The 19501-nt window shown below is 43.1% G+C and overlaps 1 protein-coding gene and 1 long non-coding RNA gene across 2 annotated transcripts in view; both read left to right on the top strand.

Annotated features, from left to right (window-relative positions):
- LOC110491863 (phosphatidylinositol 3,4,5-trisphosphate-dependent Rac exchanger 1 protein) overlaps positions 1–6930 on the top strand; it is a 158664-nt gene extending 151734 nt beyond the window's left edge. Inside the window, exon 40 of the mRNA XM_021565684.3 lies at positions 453–6930. Coding sequence (XP_021421359.2) covers positions 453–495 — 43 coding nt within the window. The 3' untranslated portion in view covers positions 496–6930. The remainder of the gene's footprint in view (positions 1–452) is intronic.
- A 5379-nt stretch (positions 6931–12309) lies between these two features.
- On the top strand, positions 12310–19283 carry LOC149976657 (uncharacterized). The gene is made up of 2 exons (XR_016487233.1): positions 12310–16985; positions 17251–19283. It is a non-coding gene; the product is annotated as an uncharacterized LOC149976657 (long non-coding RNA).
- The last annotated feature ends 218 nt before the right edge of the window (positions 19284–19501 follow it).

Raw genomic sequence — 19501 nt, 5'->3', positions numbered from 1 at the left:
GAAAGTTGGATCATCTTGTCCTTTGAGGCTTTGAAAGTGTTCTTCCACTGATTTTGAACATTCAAAGTAACTGGGAAATGTCCATGGCAGGCATTGTTGTCACCTTCGCCTACTACATAACTTCTGAGTGATAGCAAGCACGAGCACCAATCAACCTACACCATTACACACACACCTGTCATTACTATGACAACTAGCGTAGCCATGTCAGGACTGCTGGTCACTTGTAACTTGCTGTTTGGACAGTCAGTATTCCAAAACGGATTTGAAAAACAAAATTGATTTGAGCATTAAGGCCTGCAGTGTGAACAAAGCTTTAGTTACACAGTACTAGCCTGGGTTCAAATCCTTTCATGCTGTGGGATTCTGCAAGATGGCACAAACACATCTGGAACCAGGCTACACAAATATCAGATCTTCAAATAATGTTCAACCATTTTTACTTCCCACAGGCTCTTCAAGTTGTGTCTGCCACCCGAAGACGGAGATCTATAAGAGACTAAGCATCGCTGTGTTTTTATTCCGCTCTGCTCATTTATTTAGCCAAGATGGTCCACTCAGTAACAATTGTCAGTGTTTTCCAGGGAGTCCTGGGTTCCATAGAATCAATAAAAACATATACAGCATACCCATTGGCATACATACAAAAGCACATCAAAAATCACAGCATGCACAGAAGCACACACATCATACGCGGTAGCATACATACAAAACAATGCTCACATTACAGCTATGTGTACTGCTCTTTTGAAGGCTGACATGCTAGCTAGCTCTCGTGTGGATCAGTCAAGCTTGTTCCAGAGCAATGGTCCAAAGAACTGCAGACTGCCTTGAAAGGCCATATTTTTCGCTAATGGTTGTGCCAGTAGATGTGGGTCCCATTGGTCAGAGGCTTTGACTGCTGCTCTGGTGTGCCCCCGGAGGATGGGTGGAGACTCCCACCTGAACAGGTCTGACATGTATTCAGGCAGTCTGTGCTGTGTGTCGTTGAAAACAGTCACTGGGGTGTTGTAATGGATCATGACCGTCAGTGGTTCGATTGCAGCTTTTTACAGAAGAAACTCTGTTTTTACGTATTCCCTCCGTGAATGCCCAGTCATGATATCAGCAGCCCTGTTGATGATACACTGTAGCCGGTTAAGACCTGTCTTATTGTCCTGATGTAGGGTGGGAAGCGATACTGTGGCACAGTAGTCCAGGTGAGTTGTTATGGTGTGGTAAATTGTCAGAATGATGTCCTTGGAAACAAAGTCCCTTGCTCTTTTTAGCCCAGACAGTAGTTTCCCTGTGACCAGGCTGGCGTGTTCAGTCCAGTGTAGGTGTGGGTCCAAGTTTACAAGTTCATACGTGTTTTGTCCATCTGTTATTGTGGTACTTTTGCCTGTGTATCTCAGCTTTTGTGGGTTGCCAAACAGCATTGCCTTGGTTTTCTGCTGCCCTCTTGATGTCGTTTGACACTGACTCCTCACTCTCCCTTGTGGTATTTGCTGAGTAGTAAAGGACTGTGTAATCTGCATATACAGTACATTCTGAAAGTATTCAGACCCCTTGACCTTATTCTAAAATAGATTCAATATTTTTTTGCCTCATCAATCTACATACCCCATAATGAAAAAGCAAACGTTTTTTTAGACATGTTTGAAAATAAATAAAAAAACATACCTTATTGACATAAGTATTCAGACCCTTTGCTATGAGACTCAAAATGTTATTTTATTTTACCTTTATTTAACTAGGCAAGTCAGTTAAGAACAAATTCTTATTTTCAATGACGGCCTAGGAACAGTGGGTTAACTGCCTGTTCAGGGGCAGAACGACAGATTTGTACCTTGTCAGCTCGGGGGTTTGAACTTGCAACCTTCCGGTTACTAGTCCAACACTCTAACCACTAGGCTACCCTAGGCTATCCTGCCGCCCCAAAATTGAGCTCAGGTGCATCCTGTTTCCATTGACCATCCTTGAGATGTTTTCTATAACTTGATTGGAGTCCACCTGTGTTAAGTTCAATTAATTGGACATGATTTGGAAAGCCACACACCTGCCTATAATAAGGTTGCACAGTTGATAGTGCATGTCAGAGCAAAAACCAAGCCATGAGGTCGAAGGAATTGTCCATAGATCTCCGAGACAGGGTTGGGTCGGCACAGATCTGAGAAAAGAGCAAGATGGTGCCAACAGATGGTCCCCTCCTTTTTCCTTAGGAAACTATGCAGTAATTTGTTTATGTATTATTTCTTACATTATTAGCCCAGAAAATCTTAAGTGTTATTACATACAGCTGGGAAGAACTATTGGATATAAGAGCAACGTCAACTTGCCAACATTACGACTAGGAATACGACTTTCCGGAAGTAGAGCCTTTGTTTGGACCTCCACCCTGGACATTGGTTCTAATCCCAGAGGCCGACCCAAAACAACGTCATCGCCGCAGGAGAGGCAGACAGAGCGGGCTCCTGGTCAGACTTAAAAGGTGAGCACACCATCCACCGTTTCCGAGCATATTACTCTGACCTAGAATTCCTTACAATGAAAAGCCGACCCCATTATCTTCCAAGAAAATTATCTTTGATTATAGTCTCCCCCCAAGCAGATACCTCGACGGCCCTGAAAGAACTTCACTGGACTCTATGTAAACTGGAAACCATATATACTACGGCTGCATTTATTGTAGCTGGGGATTTAAAAATAGCTAGTTTGAGAAGGTTACTGAAATTCTACCAGAACATTGATTGTTTCAGCTTCTCGAGCAAAACATTGGACCACTGCTACTCTAACTTCCGCGATGCGTACAAGGCCCTATCCCGCCCTCCCTTCGGCAAATCTGACCATGACTCCATCTTGTTGCTCCCCTCTTATTGGCAGAAACTAAAGCAGGTCGCGTCCGTGCTTAGGTCTGTCTATCCAACGCTGGTCTGACCAATCAGATTCCATGCTTCAAGATTGCTTTGATCACGTGGAATGGGATATGTTCCGGGTAGCCTCAGACAATAACATCAACGTATAGGCTGACTCGGTGAGTGAGTTTATAAAGAAGTGCATTGGAGGTGTTGTACCCACTGTGACTATTAAAACCTACCCTAACCAGAAACTGTGGATGGATGGCAGCATTCGCACAAAACTGAAAGCGCAAACCACCACATTTAACCATGAAAAGAGGTCTGGGAATATGGCTGAATATAAACAGTGTAGTTATTCCCTCGGCAAGGCAATCAAACAAGCGAAATGCCGGGACAAGGTGGAGTCGCAATTAAACGTCTCAGACACGAGACGTATGTAGCTCCCAAAGACCATGGGCTCTCAACGTGGCCGACGGAAGTAAAACATTTAAACGTGTTAACCCTCGCAAGGCTGCCAGCCCAGACGGCATCCCTGCACAGACGGCATCCCTAGCCACGTCCTCAGAGCATGCGCAGACCAGCTGGCTGGTGTGTTTACGGACATATTCAATCAATCCCTATCCCAGTCTGCTGTCCCCACATGCTTCAAGATGGCCACCATTGTTCCTGTTCCCAAGAAAGCGAAGGTAACTGTTCATTGACTGCAGCTCAGCATTCAACACCAGCTCAGCATTCAACACATAGTACCCTCCAAACTTATCATTAAGTTTGAGACCCTGGGTCTCAACCCAGCCCTTTGCGACTGGGTCCTGGACTTTCTGACGGGCCGCCCCCAGGTAGTGAAGGTAGGAAACAACATCTCCACCCCGCTGATCCGCAACACTGGGGTCCCACAAGGGTGCGTTCTCAGCCCTCTCCTGTACTCCCTGTTTACCCATGACTGCGTGGCCATGCACGCCTTCAACTCAATCATCAAGTTTACAGACGACACTACAGTGGTAGGCTTGATTACCATCAATGATGAGAGCCTACAGGGAGGAGGTGAGGGCCCTCGGAGTGTGGTGTCAGGAAAATAACCTCACTCAACGTCAACAAAACAAAAGGAGATGATCCTTGACTTCAGGAAACAGCAGAGGGAACATCCACCTATCCGCATCGACGGGACAGTAGTGGAGAAAGTGGAAAGTTTTTTTTTTTAAGTTCCTCAGCATACACATCACGGACAAACCTGAAATGGTCCACCCACACAGACAGTGTGGTGAAAAAGTGCAACAGCGCCTCTTCAACCTCAGGAGGCTGAAGAAATGTGGCTTGTCACCTAAAACCCTCACAAACTTCTACAGATTCACAATCGAGAGCATCTTGTTGGGCTGTATCACAGGCTGGTACAGCAACTGCACCTCCCTCAACCGCAAGGCTCTTCAGAGGTTGGTGTGGTCTGCACAACACATCACCGGAGGAAAACTACCTGCTCTCCAGGACACCTACAGCACCCGATCTCACAGGAAGGCCAAAAAGATCATCAAGGACAACAACCACCCGAGCCACTGCCTGTTCACCCCGCTATCATCCAGAAGGTGAGGTCAGTACAGGTGCATCAAAGCTGGGACCGAGAGATAGAAGCTGTTTTTCAATCTCAAGGCCATCAGAAACAGCCATCACTAACATAGAGAGGCTGCTGCCAACATACAGACTCAAATCACTGGCCACTTTAACAAATGGATTTAATAATGGTATCACTAGTCACTTTAAATAATGGCACTTTAATAATGTTTACATATCCTATGTTACTCATCTCATATGTATATACTGTATTTTATACCTTCTATTGCATTTAGCCTATGCCGCACGGGCATCGTGCATCTATATATTTATATGTACATATTCTTATTCCATCCCCTTACATTGTGTATATAAGGTAGCCATTGTGAATTTGTTAGATATTACTGCACTGTCAGACTAGAATCACAAGCATTTCGCTACACTCACATTATCTGCTAAAAATGTGTGTGACCAATTAGATTTATTTGGGAAGGGTAATAAAAATTGTCTGCAGCAGTGAAGTTCCCCAAGAACACAGTGTGCTCCATCATTCTTAAAAGGAAAAAGTTGGAACCACCACGACTCTTCCTAGAGCTGGCCGCCCCCAGCCAAACTGAGCAAAAGGGGGAGAAGGACCTTGGTCAGGAAGGTGACCAAGTATCTCTCTGACAGAGCTCCAGAGTTCCTCTATGGAGATGGGAGAACCTTCCCGTAGGACAACCATCTCTGCAGGACTCCACCAATCAGGCCTTTATGGCAGGGTGGCCAACCGGAAGCCACTCCTCATGAGGTAAAAGGCACATGACAGCCTGCTTGGAGATTGCCAAAAGGCACCTGAAGGACTCGCCAATCATGAGAAACAAGATTCTCTGGTCTGATAAAACGAAGATTGAACTCTTTGTCCTTAATGCCAAGCTTTACGTCTGGAGGAAACCTGGCACTATCCCTACAGTGAAGCATGGTGGTGGCAGCATCATGCTGTGGGGATGTTCTTCAGAGACTGGTCAGGATCGAGGGAAAGATGAAAAAGCAAAGTACAGAGATCCTTGATGAAAACCTGCTCCAGAGTGCTCAGGACCTCGGACTGGGTCGAAGTTTCACCTTCCAACAGGACAACGACACTAAGCACACAGCCAATACAAGACATGAGTGGCTTCAGAATGTCCTTGAATGTCCTTGAGTGGCCCAGCCAGAGTCTGAATCAAACATCTCTGGAGAGACCTGAAAATATCTGTGCTGCAACACTCCCCATCCAACCTGACAGAGCTTGAGAGGATCTGCATGGAAGAATGCGAGTAACTCCCCAAATATAGGTGTGCCAAGCTTGTAGTGTCATACCCAAGAAGACTCAGGACAATAAACTGGGTAAAGGGTCTGAAGTTTGTTTAATACATTTGCAAAAATTCCTAAAAACCTGTTTTGCTTTGTCATTATGGGGTATTGTGTGTAGATTGATGATGGAGGGAACAACTATTTAATCCATTGTAGAATAAGGCTGTAATGTAACAAAATGTGGAAAAAAGTCAAGGGGTCTGAATACTTTCCGAATGCACTGTATATGTATATGGCAATTCTCCAGCACTGATGGGGGGGGGGGGTAATTTATGTAAATGCAGAACAGCAGGGGTCCAAGCTCACTCCCTTGTGGTACTCCATTCACCACAAGTACCTGGGCTGATTGCGTGGCTTGCAGTTTGGTGTACTGACTCCTCCCCTGTAAGTATGATGTGAACCACTTGATTGCAGTGCTGTCAAAGCCTAGTTTCTCCAGCTTCCTCAGGAACTTGTGTTGGTGGCCAGTGTCAAAAGCTTTCTTCAAATCCAAGAAGATTGCCACAATGACTGCCTGACTGTTATAAGCCAATGTTATGTCCTCCACAACCCTTTGCGCTGCTGTAGATGTGCTGTGTATCTTCCTAAAAACCTATTTGATAGGCTGTCAATAGGCTGTTGAGTGAGAAATAGTTAGCAACCTGTGTGCGCACCAGCCTTTCCAACACTTTGGAGATAGCGCATAGAATTGACACTGGATGGTAGTTGGCCACATCCGATTTATCCCCTGACTTGTAGATTGGTGGTATATAAGCCATTTTCCATTGACATGGGAGCTCCCCTTTGGAGATTGACAGATTGAGGATGAGTCAGCCGCCATGCCATTTCTCTTAAAAAAAATGTTTTTTAAGTGCTATTACTGCAATATGAAGGCATTAGTTATTTATCGTATTGGGAAGGAGCATTTGTATTCCTCAATAATATCAGGTATTCAAGAATTGAAAGCATTCCTACACATCATGCAGTATTAAATGTAGCAATGGCATGCCATGTTTTTTAAAGAACTCCTTGGTCATTGTAATGCTTACCGGTCTAATGATCTGATAAATGTGTTGAAATTGAATAATAGATATATTTTCAATTCTTCTATTTACTTTTTTTTTTACACTAACATTTAGATTTTTATATATATTTTCAAATGTGCCTTTATTAATTTGAAAAATAAAAATTGAGTGTGGGGGAGATTAGCTTTGCCTACACTATACAATGAAGTGTTAAATTAATGTGGTCCTTGGAGACGAAGTCAAACAGATATATACACACACACACACACACACACACACACACACACCAGATATCCCCAAAGCAATGCCATATAGAAACTTACCATGACATTTTCTTTCCCATGTAGATGAAACTTCTGCACCAGAATATGATAGCTAATCCCTCCTCATCAAGTTGTGAATAGGTATTCTCTGTAGGAGGGAGAGTGCGTGATACAGTAGGGCGAGGCATCACAGGAAAGTTTCAGTTATTTTCCTTCATCATAATGCACTAACACTCTGCTCGACTGCAACATTTCTTTTGACAGCTTGAAAGCCTTTTGTTGTTCTGATCCCCAACACCATGGCTCGTCCTTCCTCAGCTTGTGCATATGAGCCAATCGTGTCGACAGATTCGGTCGGAAACCTATTGTAATGGTTTAATAGGCCCAGATACAATTTCAGTTCTGTGACTGGTGGGCATTGGTGCGTCCTGCACCGCCCTTACTTTCTCTGGCACTGGATGCTGTCCAGTAGCGTCCACCCTGTGTCCTAGGAATGTCACTTCCTTGTCCACGACTTTCTCCGTTTCAAGCGTAGCCCAGCCTCCTCCAGTCGCTGTAACACTCTGTCCAGTGTTCGGATGTGGTCCTGATCATTTCTTCCTGTCAGGAGAATATCATCGAAATATACTGTAGAATCTCCTCCATAGTGTGCTGGAAGATAGTGGGACTGGAGCTGATGCCAAAGGGTAACGTGGCTTAGGTGAATAGTCCCTTGTGTGTGTGTGTGTTCACTGTGACATATTTCTTTGAATCTTCATCTAGCACAATCTGCTGGTAAGCATGACTCATGTCTAGTTTGATGAATTATTCTCCTCCAGCTAAGGATGTGAACATGTCCTCCATTTTAGGAATGGGGTACTGTTCTAGTGATGATAACTCTGTTTACTGTTACTTTATAGTTACCACACAATCTCACTGTACCGTCTGGTTTTAACACTGGGACTAACGGTGCTGCCCAGTCTGAGAACTTCCCTGGTTCCATGATTTTGTTGTCCTGGCAACGATCTAACTCAGCCTCTATCTTAGTTTTCATTGCAAATGGTACTTACCTTGGTTTGAAGAAACGGGGTGTGGCATCACTTGATACATGTATCTTTGCTGTAAATCCTTTCAACGTGCCCAACTCATCCTTGAACACTTCCTCATGTTTCTTTAACACTTCCTGTAGAGCATCTTTACTGTCAAGCATCTTATTCATGGTATACCAGTCCACATCCAACATGGTGATCCGTGTTGAGTCGTTTTAGGAGCCTGCGTGATCATTTAGTCTGCGACTGTAATTCTGCAGGCCCTCTTTATGTGCCCTATTTGACCACAGTTGTGACACTTTTCTCCCATGAACTTGCACTCAATATCCTCCCATCCTTGAAGACAACATCGATAGATGTGTGAAAGGAGATTTTACTCTCGGCTACCAACCAAGTCATGTCAGATCAGTAATTATTTCTGCAGCCTATCATCATTGATCCAATTATTTATTTATTTTTTAAAAGGGAGAATCCATCCATGGATATATTCAAACAGCGCCTATATGTGGCTTTGCAGGAGTAGTCCTTGAGTTGCCTCTCCTCCCAGAGACATTTGCGTAAAATCCTTGCTTTACTCATCCTGCAGCCATTGTTTAGGCCTATAATTCCGTTATACTATAGTCTAATTTACTTTCACTTGCCCACTGTAACCTACTGTTAGCCTACAGGTTATGGGTACTCGGTCTAGTGAGCCGCTATAGGTTTAGTCTGTGTTTATAATGGGCTGCAAAATAGCGGTGTTGTAGAGAATTTGGAGGGCAGCTCGACATGGGAAACATACACACTCATAGCCCTTGGTCTCCAGGATCCCAAAGTAATTAGCCTCATTAGAAGGATAAGGGGGAAATACTGTTAGTAAAGCACCATGGGTAATGTCATTAACCTCTAAAAGTCTAAGCCATTGGTGGTAGGGGGTACTACGCTAACATATGGAATTGTTTTAAGTTGGTGATATCATGGATCATTTAGCTATTTGATTTAGAATTTTAGGACCCCTTTAGGTATCCCCCCAAATATTATTTTATCAAATGCATTGAATAACACATTTATAAATGGCAAAATACAGTAAATTTAGCGCATTTTCTATATTAGCGGGTTAGGGTCAGGTGCGGGCCTCAGATTTTCACTTTATAAAATATTGTCTGGTGGTTGCGGATGGGACATTAGCAGTTACGGCGCAACACTAGTGTGCACAGTGACGCCTGTTATACATGCATGCCGCCAAACGTCTGCTTGTGTGTGTGAGAGAGACATTTTTCTCCAAAGGACCCCATTAATTTACCACTTTGGATGAGCAGTGTCTTTACATTCGCACTGTGATAGTGCGGCTGGGCTGGATAGTAGCATCCACTTGAAGCAAGGTAAATAAAACATGTAAAACTCAGTTTCTATGTGTCAATTTTATGAATGGGTCAGAATATTTAGAGATTGAAACGAACATTATTATTCAACTTGAAAGATCGTATTAGAGCATTGGCTTGATAAGCGTTACATGCAGCCTCCTTATTCAATTTTTTTAATGTTTTGATTTTGTCTTTGTCATTTCCTCTGGAGGGAGACAACTTTTAATCCGAGTCTAGGAAACAAGGTAACCGTGTCTAATCTCAGAGCTGTTTGTGTGTGCCAATCCGCACGCCTGGTCAAAAGTTTGGAATATTTGAAGCCTTTTAAAGTATTAATATATAATTGTTAATAGTGGGAGACTGCCTCCTGTTGAGACAGCCAACTCACCAAACCAATGTTTTGCGGAGACCTTGTTGCAATTTTGTATTTAATGTAGCTGTAACTATCTACCTGCTTTGAAATCTGAATGTTTCAATATTTAAATGGCATAAGGATTCATCCAATCACTCTGCAGTGTCAGCACAACGTACAGTAAACCGCCCGAGGATGAGAACAACAAAGGGATCATTGACATTAACATATTAGCATTATTTTCATTAAGATTTTGTGTTATTTTTCTTTTACATACTTACTGGAACCAATGTCTTTGTCAGAGACAATAGAATATGGTCTATGCCTTTGGCAGCAGAGTTAATGCTATAATTTAAATTATAAACTGGGTGGTTTGAGCCCTGAATGCTGACAACCGTGGTATATCAGACTGTAAACCACAGGTGTGATAAAACATGTATTTTTACTGCTCTAAACTGGTAACCAGTTTATAATAGCAATAAGGCACCTCAGGGGTTTATGGTATATGGCCAATATACCACGGCTAAGGGCTGTGTCCAGGCACTCCGTGTTGCGTCGTGATAAGAAAAGCCCTTAGCAGTGGTATGTTGGCCAAAAACCACAACTCCATGGGCCTTATTGCTTAATTATAATATTTTTATAGGCTACCTGGGGCGGCAGGTAGCCTAGTGGTTAACGCGTTGGGCCAGTAACCAAAAGGTTGCTAGATCCAATCCCCAGAGCTGACAAGGTAAAAATCTGTCGTTCTGCCCCTGAACAAGGCAGTTAACTCACTGTTACTGGGCCATCATTGTAAATAATAATTTGTTCTTTAACTGACTTGCCTAGTTAAATAAAGGTTAAATGTAAAAAATCTTTAAAAAAAACATTGTATTCATTGTATTTTTTAAAATAACGGACAGATTTTTGGTTCATGCTTATTCACACTGACGTTGTTGTTATTGACTTTATTTAGAAGCTCTTGTCAGGTCCCAATTCTGCAGGGTCGTGTTCATAAGGCATCAAATGGAACAGAATAGTGTGAAACATGAAGGGGCTACCTGAACTTGTCCAATTAGGAAAAGCTTACTTCAGTTTGTTGCAAAAGACACACCCCAGATTTAAATTCTCTTTACAGCCTCTGATGTTGGCATAGCTGTAATTTAACAGGAAATATTAAATTGCATCTTTAGAAGTTAGAAGACATCCCTAAGTGATCAATTGATCACATGTTGCACTCTTACCAGTTCGCCCCTTGATAGAAATGTATACAGCTATCCTGCCTCTTGGTCAAATTCATGTAATAAGTGTGTCTATCTTGCGTTGCTCCAATGTCAGTCATTAGCTAATGAATCCTGTACTGTATGTCAGTGTAGAGGGAAAAATGTCAATATGTAACATTTACTTGTTCTAATTTCTCATCATTGTACATACTTTATTTGCATTTTTTTAAATATTTATTTTTAAAAGTAGTATTGTAAATTGAACTTTAACAAGCTAGTAAAAGAAAATGCTCTTCACAAAACATTGTGTTGAATTCTAAGGCGTAAGTATGAAGTCCCCACACATTTTCTTGATACCGGGTAAATACCCAGCCGTCTATCTCTTGGAAATACTGCTGCTGTGTTGGGTAGCTTTGTACATTGATTTTACAGGTCTAGTAAGTGCTGCTGTCCCATCTCTAGAGGCCCTCCAAGCCTTAACTTAGTAAATGATTGAGGGAGCATTATTGCTGTAACATGTACCCCTTACTCTCAATCCCAACCGAGACCATTATAGGGGAGAAACACACAGGTGATTAGGTTTACGTGTCCATTGTCTTGATTAAGAAAAACTGGACTGGTGTTATACATATTGTATTAGTGTGCAACATATAATAAAAGCCTTAGGATATGCTCTCCCTCGTCATAGTGTGAGGGGAATGAGGAACAAGACTTGAGTGATAGCAAATAAGGATATTGGAATGATTCTTAGATGGAGAAGTTAAGATTTTTCGAACAGCAATTCATTGGGGGCTGTGCACTTGCATACATAAATCTTGTCTACAATGTACAACTTGTTAATTAAAATCTAAGATCATCCTAAACAATCCATGTGCCATCACTCTAATGATCATAAACCATTAAGGTATTGGTATTACTACACATTTTGCTTCCTAGCCTACTTCATCACTATTCTATTTTTAACATTTTGCTTACGTTTTCCTATAGATTCTAAAATATGTAAAGCTCATTGCCCCCTACCCGGGCTTGTCAGATGGCCGGAAGAGAAAAGCCTATACTCATTGCCGATTCGCAATCGCATGAACATTGCAACAGCTGTTCCAGGGGGACACCAACTGCCTTTACGAGCACATACACACCTCACCTGTGATGCCTCCCGCAGCAACAAGATTCAAAACTCCCAGTTTGCGTTGCCTTGTCCTTAGAAGGTTGGCGAAAAATGTCAACGATGTGCTTTACCCAACTCAAGCCGGAGAGAAGAAACACGAAGTCAGCTTTGGTAGGATTGGTCCCCGGGGCTCACGAATTAAGCAGAGATGGGGTGCAACTGATAATGGGCTCAGAAAGCACCACGCGGAGGTCCACTGCACTTGGGAAGTTGCTGCACGTAGTTTAGGCCACCCGTTGTAACTCGTTGTGGGCGTACTGGCAGCAAGTTTGATTGTGCATTAAGATTTCAGCATAGCAAGTTTGTATGAAGGTCTGGTTATTAAACGTGTACATAGTTCCCTAGTAATATCCTCTAAAACGCTCTGGTGACAAACAAACTTTGCTGCCCTGTTTCCAATTGTCCACATGGCTGGGAGAACCTAATCAAGTAAGTAAATACATTTTGAAAATGGAAAACAAACAATGTATTAGCTAACTAGCTACAGTGCAGGCTAACCCACGTGAGTTAGCTAGCTAACGTTAGCTATCTAGCCAACTTCACATACTGTATAGATAGGTTGACGGTGATATTTAATTCACTTAGCTAACTTCATATTAGCTAGCTATCTTGATGTATTTATCGCTGTAAAAAAAAAAAAAAAAGGATAGCAGCCCTCCACCAGTAGGCTATTCTGCTGGGACATTCTGGGGCCCGGGGATGTACTTCATGTCAAAGTCAAAGGCGGCCAGTTTAGAGACCCACCGTTGCTCACAGGCGTCTAGCTTTGGTTTTGTCATTATAAATGTCAGGGGGTTGTTATCTGTTAGGACTGTGAATCTATTCCCCTTAAGTTCACCCATTGGCTGATCACACACATCCCACTTAAGAGCAAAGAACTCTAATCTGTGTGCTGGGTAACGGGACTGGGACCTTGACAGAGTCTTGCTTGCAAAGGCTACTGGTCTGGGCCTACTCTCACCCTCAAATGTCTGGCTAAGTACTGCACCTAAGCCATCCATTGATGTGTCTGTTGATAGGAGAAACGGTCTGCTAAAGTCCGGGTGAGCCAGCACAGCTGTCTGGGAGACTGCAAATTTTAGCTTCTCCAGCGCCTCCTCACATTCAGTAGTCCAGTCTTCAGGTTTCAGACGTTTTAGGGTCTCGCCATGAGGTTTTCCTTTTTCTCCTTTCCACTTACTTTTCTGTCCTGCAATCAGACGAAACAGTGGTTTGGCTAAACCTGAGAAACTCACAATGAAGTGGGAATAATTGTTTGCCATACCAAGAAATGATCTGACCTTGGTGGGTGAAGGTGTTTTCCCATCATTTTCCAGCTGCTGTGATGTCGTTGATTGCAGACACTTTTCCTGGGTCGGTTGTAATGCCCTCTGCTGTGACGATATGGCCTAAAAACTTGACAGATTTTCTGAGGAGGTAACAATTTTTTTGAGCCAGCTTCAGGTTGTGTTCCTTAAGGCGGGAGAACACCATTTCAAGACGGTCCAGGGCTCCTGCTCACTCTTCCCGAAAACCAGGAGATCATCCAAGTAGCACAGGAGGGACAAGTAGGTCTGGTCGCCGAAGATCGAGGTCATCATTCTGGCGAATGTTGCTGGGCTGTTACATAACCCCTGAGCCATTCTGTTGTACTCAAACAAACCTGTGGGTGTTGTGCACGCTGTGTACTTGGGGTCATCTTCATATATGGGGATGTTGTAGAATCCTGAAGTCAAATCCATAGTACTGAAGAAGTAGTTCCCTCCCAAAGCAGCTAGAGCATCGGATTGATGGGGCAATGGGTATGCATCCTTCTCTGTCCTCTGGTTCAACCATCTGAAATCAGTGCAAATTCTCAACTCTCCTGACGGCTTCCAAACCAGGACAAGGGGGAGGCCCACTCACTACTGGACTTTCGGATGATGCCCCGCTCCTCCATTACCTCCAACGTCTGCCTCAGTTTCTGGTAGTTGGATGGAGAGACCCTCCTGTACGGCAGCCTGAAAGGCTTTTCATTTTTGAGTCGGATACGGTGGATGACATTCTTCGCTTCTCCACAGTCAAGTCGGTCCCTGGAGAAGATGCCTTCATACTGAGCAATAAGGCCCACTAGTTTTCCTTTCCACATATCAGACACTTCACAGGACACTATGTCAACTTCTGTTAAGCCCAACTCTTCCAACGTTTGTAGATACTCCTTTGTCCCTTTTCCACTAACTGAACATTGAAGCTCTAGGTCTTCTAGGGATAGGCATGGGTGAACATCAGCCAACTTGGTGTTACGGTGGAGAACAATAGGGTGGTCCAACATGTTGATCACTTTCATGGGTACCCACTTGTTACCCCTCAAAGGACATACAGTGCGTCCTACTAGAACATTTCTTGGTGCAGATCGTGCTGTAGTGGCCTCTATAACTACAGTACTACCAACTGATAGCGGCACCTTTTCTTTCAGTTTTCCCCAGACCAAATGTTCATGTTGAGGCATGAGAGTCACACTCTGCTTGAGCATTACAGTTCCCACTTTGTCTGGTATTTGGTCACCGTGCCAGCGGTTCACGTTGGCTAGCATGCTGAGTAAAAGTTCATGTGAATCTCCTTTGGCAGGTTTGGAGAGGCTGTCCCAATACCACTTTGTTTTCTTAACCTGTTGCATTGTGTTTTATGGCGTTCGATCCAACTATCATATCGTCTGTCTGTCCAGGTACAACTAAAACAGACACTGCCATCTTGCAATCTAAAATATCAATGTCCAAGTCATATTCATACTTAGGCTGTGCCTGGTTGCCCCCACAGCCTACAATAACTACTTGAGTTGGCTTTCTAGACTCTGGTTTTATCACATTACATCTCAGAAGTGTGTCTTCAGCTGACTCACTCAACGTGCAGGTCATATACCCACTATCTATAAGAGCTTGAAGTTCTACAATTTCTTGCACCATTACTGGAACATAGAAAAGACTGTCATTACTCTCTATTTTCGGATAAATCGCCTCGGTTTTCATTGTTTCCAGTCCTTATATCCATGGTGTTCTGTGGGGGTATAACATGTTAGCCCCCACTGCCCCCCTCTTGGCGTGAGCATGTTAGTTTTTAAAGTGGGCCCAGGGGGAGCCTCGTCAGTTGCCTCTCCAACTTGTTTTCTTGCTGGACATTCAAAGCCTCTGTGGCTTGCCCTGTGACACTTGAAGCATAAGCCCTCCTTAAAGCAGTGGGACTGAGTTGAATGGTCTGAGGCCTAGAATTTATTAGTTTGTGGAATTCTGGCCGAAGTTCTCCTTTGATTCTGTTCCTGGGTCGACAGGAGCTTTTCCAGGAGAGAAATCACGTTGTTCAATGGAGCCTGATCACTGTTAGTGGGTGTGGCTGAATTATCATGAGCGACTGCTTGTTGAGTCATACACCAAGCGTTGGGTGTCATCACAACTTCTACCTTGGCAGTACTTGGCGCCCTGTGTCTGGCTGACTGTTTTGTCTCTGTGATGGCTGTCAATCATTGCCTGCAAATCTCCAACGGTCCAATTTGTAATAGGCCTGCACCTAAGAGCGGCAAATAGTGCTGGATCAGGGCAGTGCTTAACAAACATCATGGTCACCTCATGACCTGGATCATCCACTCTTTTTACCTGTCTTTGCAAGCACTCATTGGTCAATTGCTTTGTTCAGTCTAACCCAATAATCCAAGCAGCTCTCTGACTGTCTTGTTAAGGTTTCATAGAAGTATCCCAATGGAATTGTAGATGAGATTACTTCTCCAAAGTGCTGTATATGGCTTCAGGGTCTCTGCTTATGTTAACAAGAGGGTTTCCACGGAGCCCAATTATTTTAGCCCGCCCCATCAGTCTATCCTGTATCTCTTGCCCCTGTTCTGATATACTGCATCCCTTATTTTTCAAGTAAGCTTGCATAAGTTTTTGCCATTCAGTCACTGTGCACCGGTCTGTGCTATCACCCCAGAAGTGGGGTGGTTCTCTGACGTCTGACTTCAGAATTAGGTTGACCTTTGACCAATCAGGTATTTCTACTATTGGTTGGGGAGGGGAGTGCTTGCACCAGCCCCTGCTAGACTAGCGGCAACTTGATTTCCTATTTCCCTGCCCAGTTGTTTGACTAACTCTGCTAGGGCTTGCAATTGGGTTGGGGTTTCATTTTCACCCCCTATGGCTTTCTGGGACTCTTCACTGTTATCGTTGCCTGGTTGGCTACTGCTAACATTAGGCACACCAGATATCAGCTGCTGGGTATCTAAGAGGACTGGCTCTAGCACTGTTCCACCATACTGGCCAACTGAGCCACCCTCCCCACCCCAGTGGCAATACCTTGTGGACCTCTCACAGTAACGCCAACCGGAGTAACATGTACATTATCACCAACACCTGATATGTCTTCTCTCTCCTGTTCTGTAATGTCACACAACTGAGGTGTATGCAACATATTGTCCAAAGTTCACCTTGCCCTCAAATGTTCTAAACGTGTGATGTCGATACAGTTCTGTGTAGGGGGTCCCCCGGCGATCTGCTGCAGTTGATCCGGGTCACGGCACCAATCTGTAGCAAGTTTCTTATGTACCACAGGAGAACCAAGAAATGAAGAGCGACACCACGGCTGTCTTTTAGGCTTTTATGTTGATCTGCAATAGTATTGTGAAAAGACAGGACAGGAACACATCAGTCTCCAATGCACCATCTGACAAGTTGTTCTTTCTCTCTGTGTTTTCTCGGACTGGCTAGGGCAGGTACTTTTGTGTAGTTTCTGTCCCTAGAAATGAGGATGGAGATGATAGTAACATAATATTCAATACGGTGTAATTTGACTATAATGAAGTCTGTTTCTTGTTAGGTTTTCTGGCCTCAGATAAAGAGAGTTGTGAAAGCCTGTCAACATATGAAGAGTTCCCAATGAAGAGCAGTGGTTCTCAGTCCTGGGGACTCCGAGGTGCACCTTTTTTGTTTTTGCCTTAGCACTGCACAGCTGATTTCAAATGATCAACTCATCATCAAGCTTCAAGTGGTATTTATGTATTCATTTGTGATGCTGTCCTTTATGATCCTGTTATTGTCACATACATGCACATATGTGTGCCCATGCATCTATCAATCCAATGTTATCATGATTTGTTATCAGGGATATTATACTTCAGTAATCCACAATGACCTGGTGATGTAAAAGTCTAATTACATTGTCTTCCATATTCCTACAGATTTATTGTAACTGGAGATTCCTTCAAAACGATTGCCTATGGTTAACGTGTAGGGCACTGCAAGGTTGGGTGACCAGGGCCATCTGGGACTGCCTCCTGGAGGAATTCAGGTGTGTGAAGGCTACCTGTGTCCTGCATAACTTCATGAGGATGGACTCGAGGATCTGAAACTCGCCGCCATGTGCCAGAGGAGGAGTCTGCTGCTCTGCAGGATGTTTCAAGGATGGGGTCCAACAACGCAGCAAGAGAGGCAATCCGTGTGCAGGAGATCTTCACCTCCTTCTTCTTTGAAGAGGGTGCAGTTCCCTGGCAACACCATAGACTACACTATGCACAACCAAAGGCTCTTTTAACTTCTCTAGGTTAGGGGGGCAGCATTTGGAATTTTGGATGAAAAGCATGCCCAAATTAAACGGCCTGCTACTCGGGCCCAGAAGATATGATATGCATATAAGTGGTAGATTTGGATAGAAAACACTCTAAAGTTTCAAAAACTGTTAAAATAGTGTCGGTGAGTATAACAGAACTGATTTGTCAGGCGAAAACCTGAGAAAAATCCATTCAGGAGGTTTTTTTTGTGGGTTTTGTAGTTTTCTATTCAATGCCATTACAGTATCCATTGACTTAGGACTCAATTTGCAGTTTGTTGGCATCTAGTGGAAGGCATAGAGTCTTTAGAAATTGTTTCAGGCTTGTATTCTTATAAATGAGGGAGTAAGACCAGTCTGAATGAGTGGACCCTGATGTGTCAGAGCTTTTTCATACGCAATCCCGAGAGAGTCCATTTCTTGTTTACCTTTTATATTGACAATGTTATTGTCCGGTTGAATAGACCATTTAGGCTAAAAACAACCTGAGGATTGAATATAAACATCGTTTGACATGTTTCTATGAACTTTAGGGGTACAATTTGGATTTTTTTGTCTGCCTGTTTTGACTGTGTTTGAGCCTGTGGATTACTGAAGAAAACACGTGAACAAAACTGAAGTTTTTGGATATAAAGAGACTTTATCGAACTAAAGGAACATTTATTGAGTAAATGAATGTCTTCTGAGTGCCACCATATGAAGATCATCAAAGATAAGGGATTAATTTAAATATCAGCGCTCTGCAATTTCATCGGATGTTGTCGAGATGGGTCGCTTGGACCGCAGCTTTAACCTGCTCAGAGAGAATTCTGGGAAAAAGAATTCAAGGAATGTGATTTTTTTTTTGGTCAATGACCATATAATGAGCAACTATTTTTCCATCTTAAAAAATCTTGACAGAAGAATCTTAGTCATTTCCTTGTTGTACTCTCCTCGGTATATTATTTCCGTGTACTGCCTGTTTATATTTTTGATGTTGACAACTAAACCCCATTAATAAACTAAGAATTCCACTCCAAATTTGAAGTAATTTACAGATATTCACTGTTTAGCATTTCCCATAGCAATGCTGACTGTGGGGTAATGGAGCTACAGTCATTGTAGCTAAGGCATGAGCAATGGAAAGCACCTCTATTATTGTGGTCATCCATTGCAACAATAAGCTCAGAGCTGAAAAACAATAGCTGGCAACAATATTCTCCATGTCTTGGTACCACTACTTTACTGGGAGTTATCTATGTTAGACGCAAGACAGTCTGAGCTCTGAGGATTTTCTGTTTTTAGTGTTCTTATTTTAGCAGGAAGTGTCTCAAGGGCACAATGGCAGTATGTGCCAACAACCCAGCTTCTCCCGCCAGATTTCCCCTGTCGGCCCTGGGATTTGAACCGGAACTATCTTCTTCTCTAACTGTGTCCCTCTCTCTCACCTCTGAATTTCAATTCAATTCAAGGGGCTTTATTGGCATGGGAAACATATGTTAACATTGCCAAAGCAAGTGAGGTAGATAATATACAAAAGTGAAATAAACAAATTTATAGTAAACATTACACATACAGAAGTTTCAAAAGAATTGACATTACATATGTCATATTATGTATATATACAGTGTTGTAACTATGTACAAATGGTTAAATTACAAAAGGGAAAATAAATAAGCATAAATATGGGTTGTATTGACAATGGTGTTTGTTCTTCACTGGTTGACCTTTTCTTGTAACAGTTCACAAATCTTGCTCTGTGATGGCACACTGGTATTTCACCCAGTAGATATGGGTGTTTAGCAAAATTGGGTTTGTTTTCAAATTCTTTGTTGATCTGTGTAATTGTGGGAAATATGTGTCTAATACGGTCGGGTCATACATTGGGCAGGAGGTTAGGAAGT

Source organism: Oncorhynchus mykiss, chromosome 16 (assembly GCF_057628025.1).
Source record: "Oncorhynchus mykiss isolate SJ-2025 chromosome 16, ASM5762802v1, whole genome shotgun sequence".
Classification (NCBI taxonomy): Eukaryota; Metazoa; Chordata; class Actinopteri; order Salmoniformes; family Salmonidae; genus Oncorhynchus; species Oncorhynchus mykiss.
Note: the sequence above shows the minus strand (reverse complement) of the source record. Positions and strands in the feature narration are given on the sequence as shown.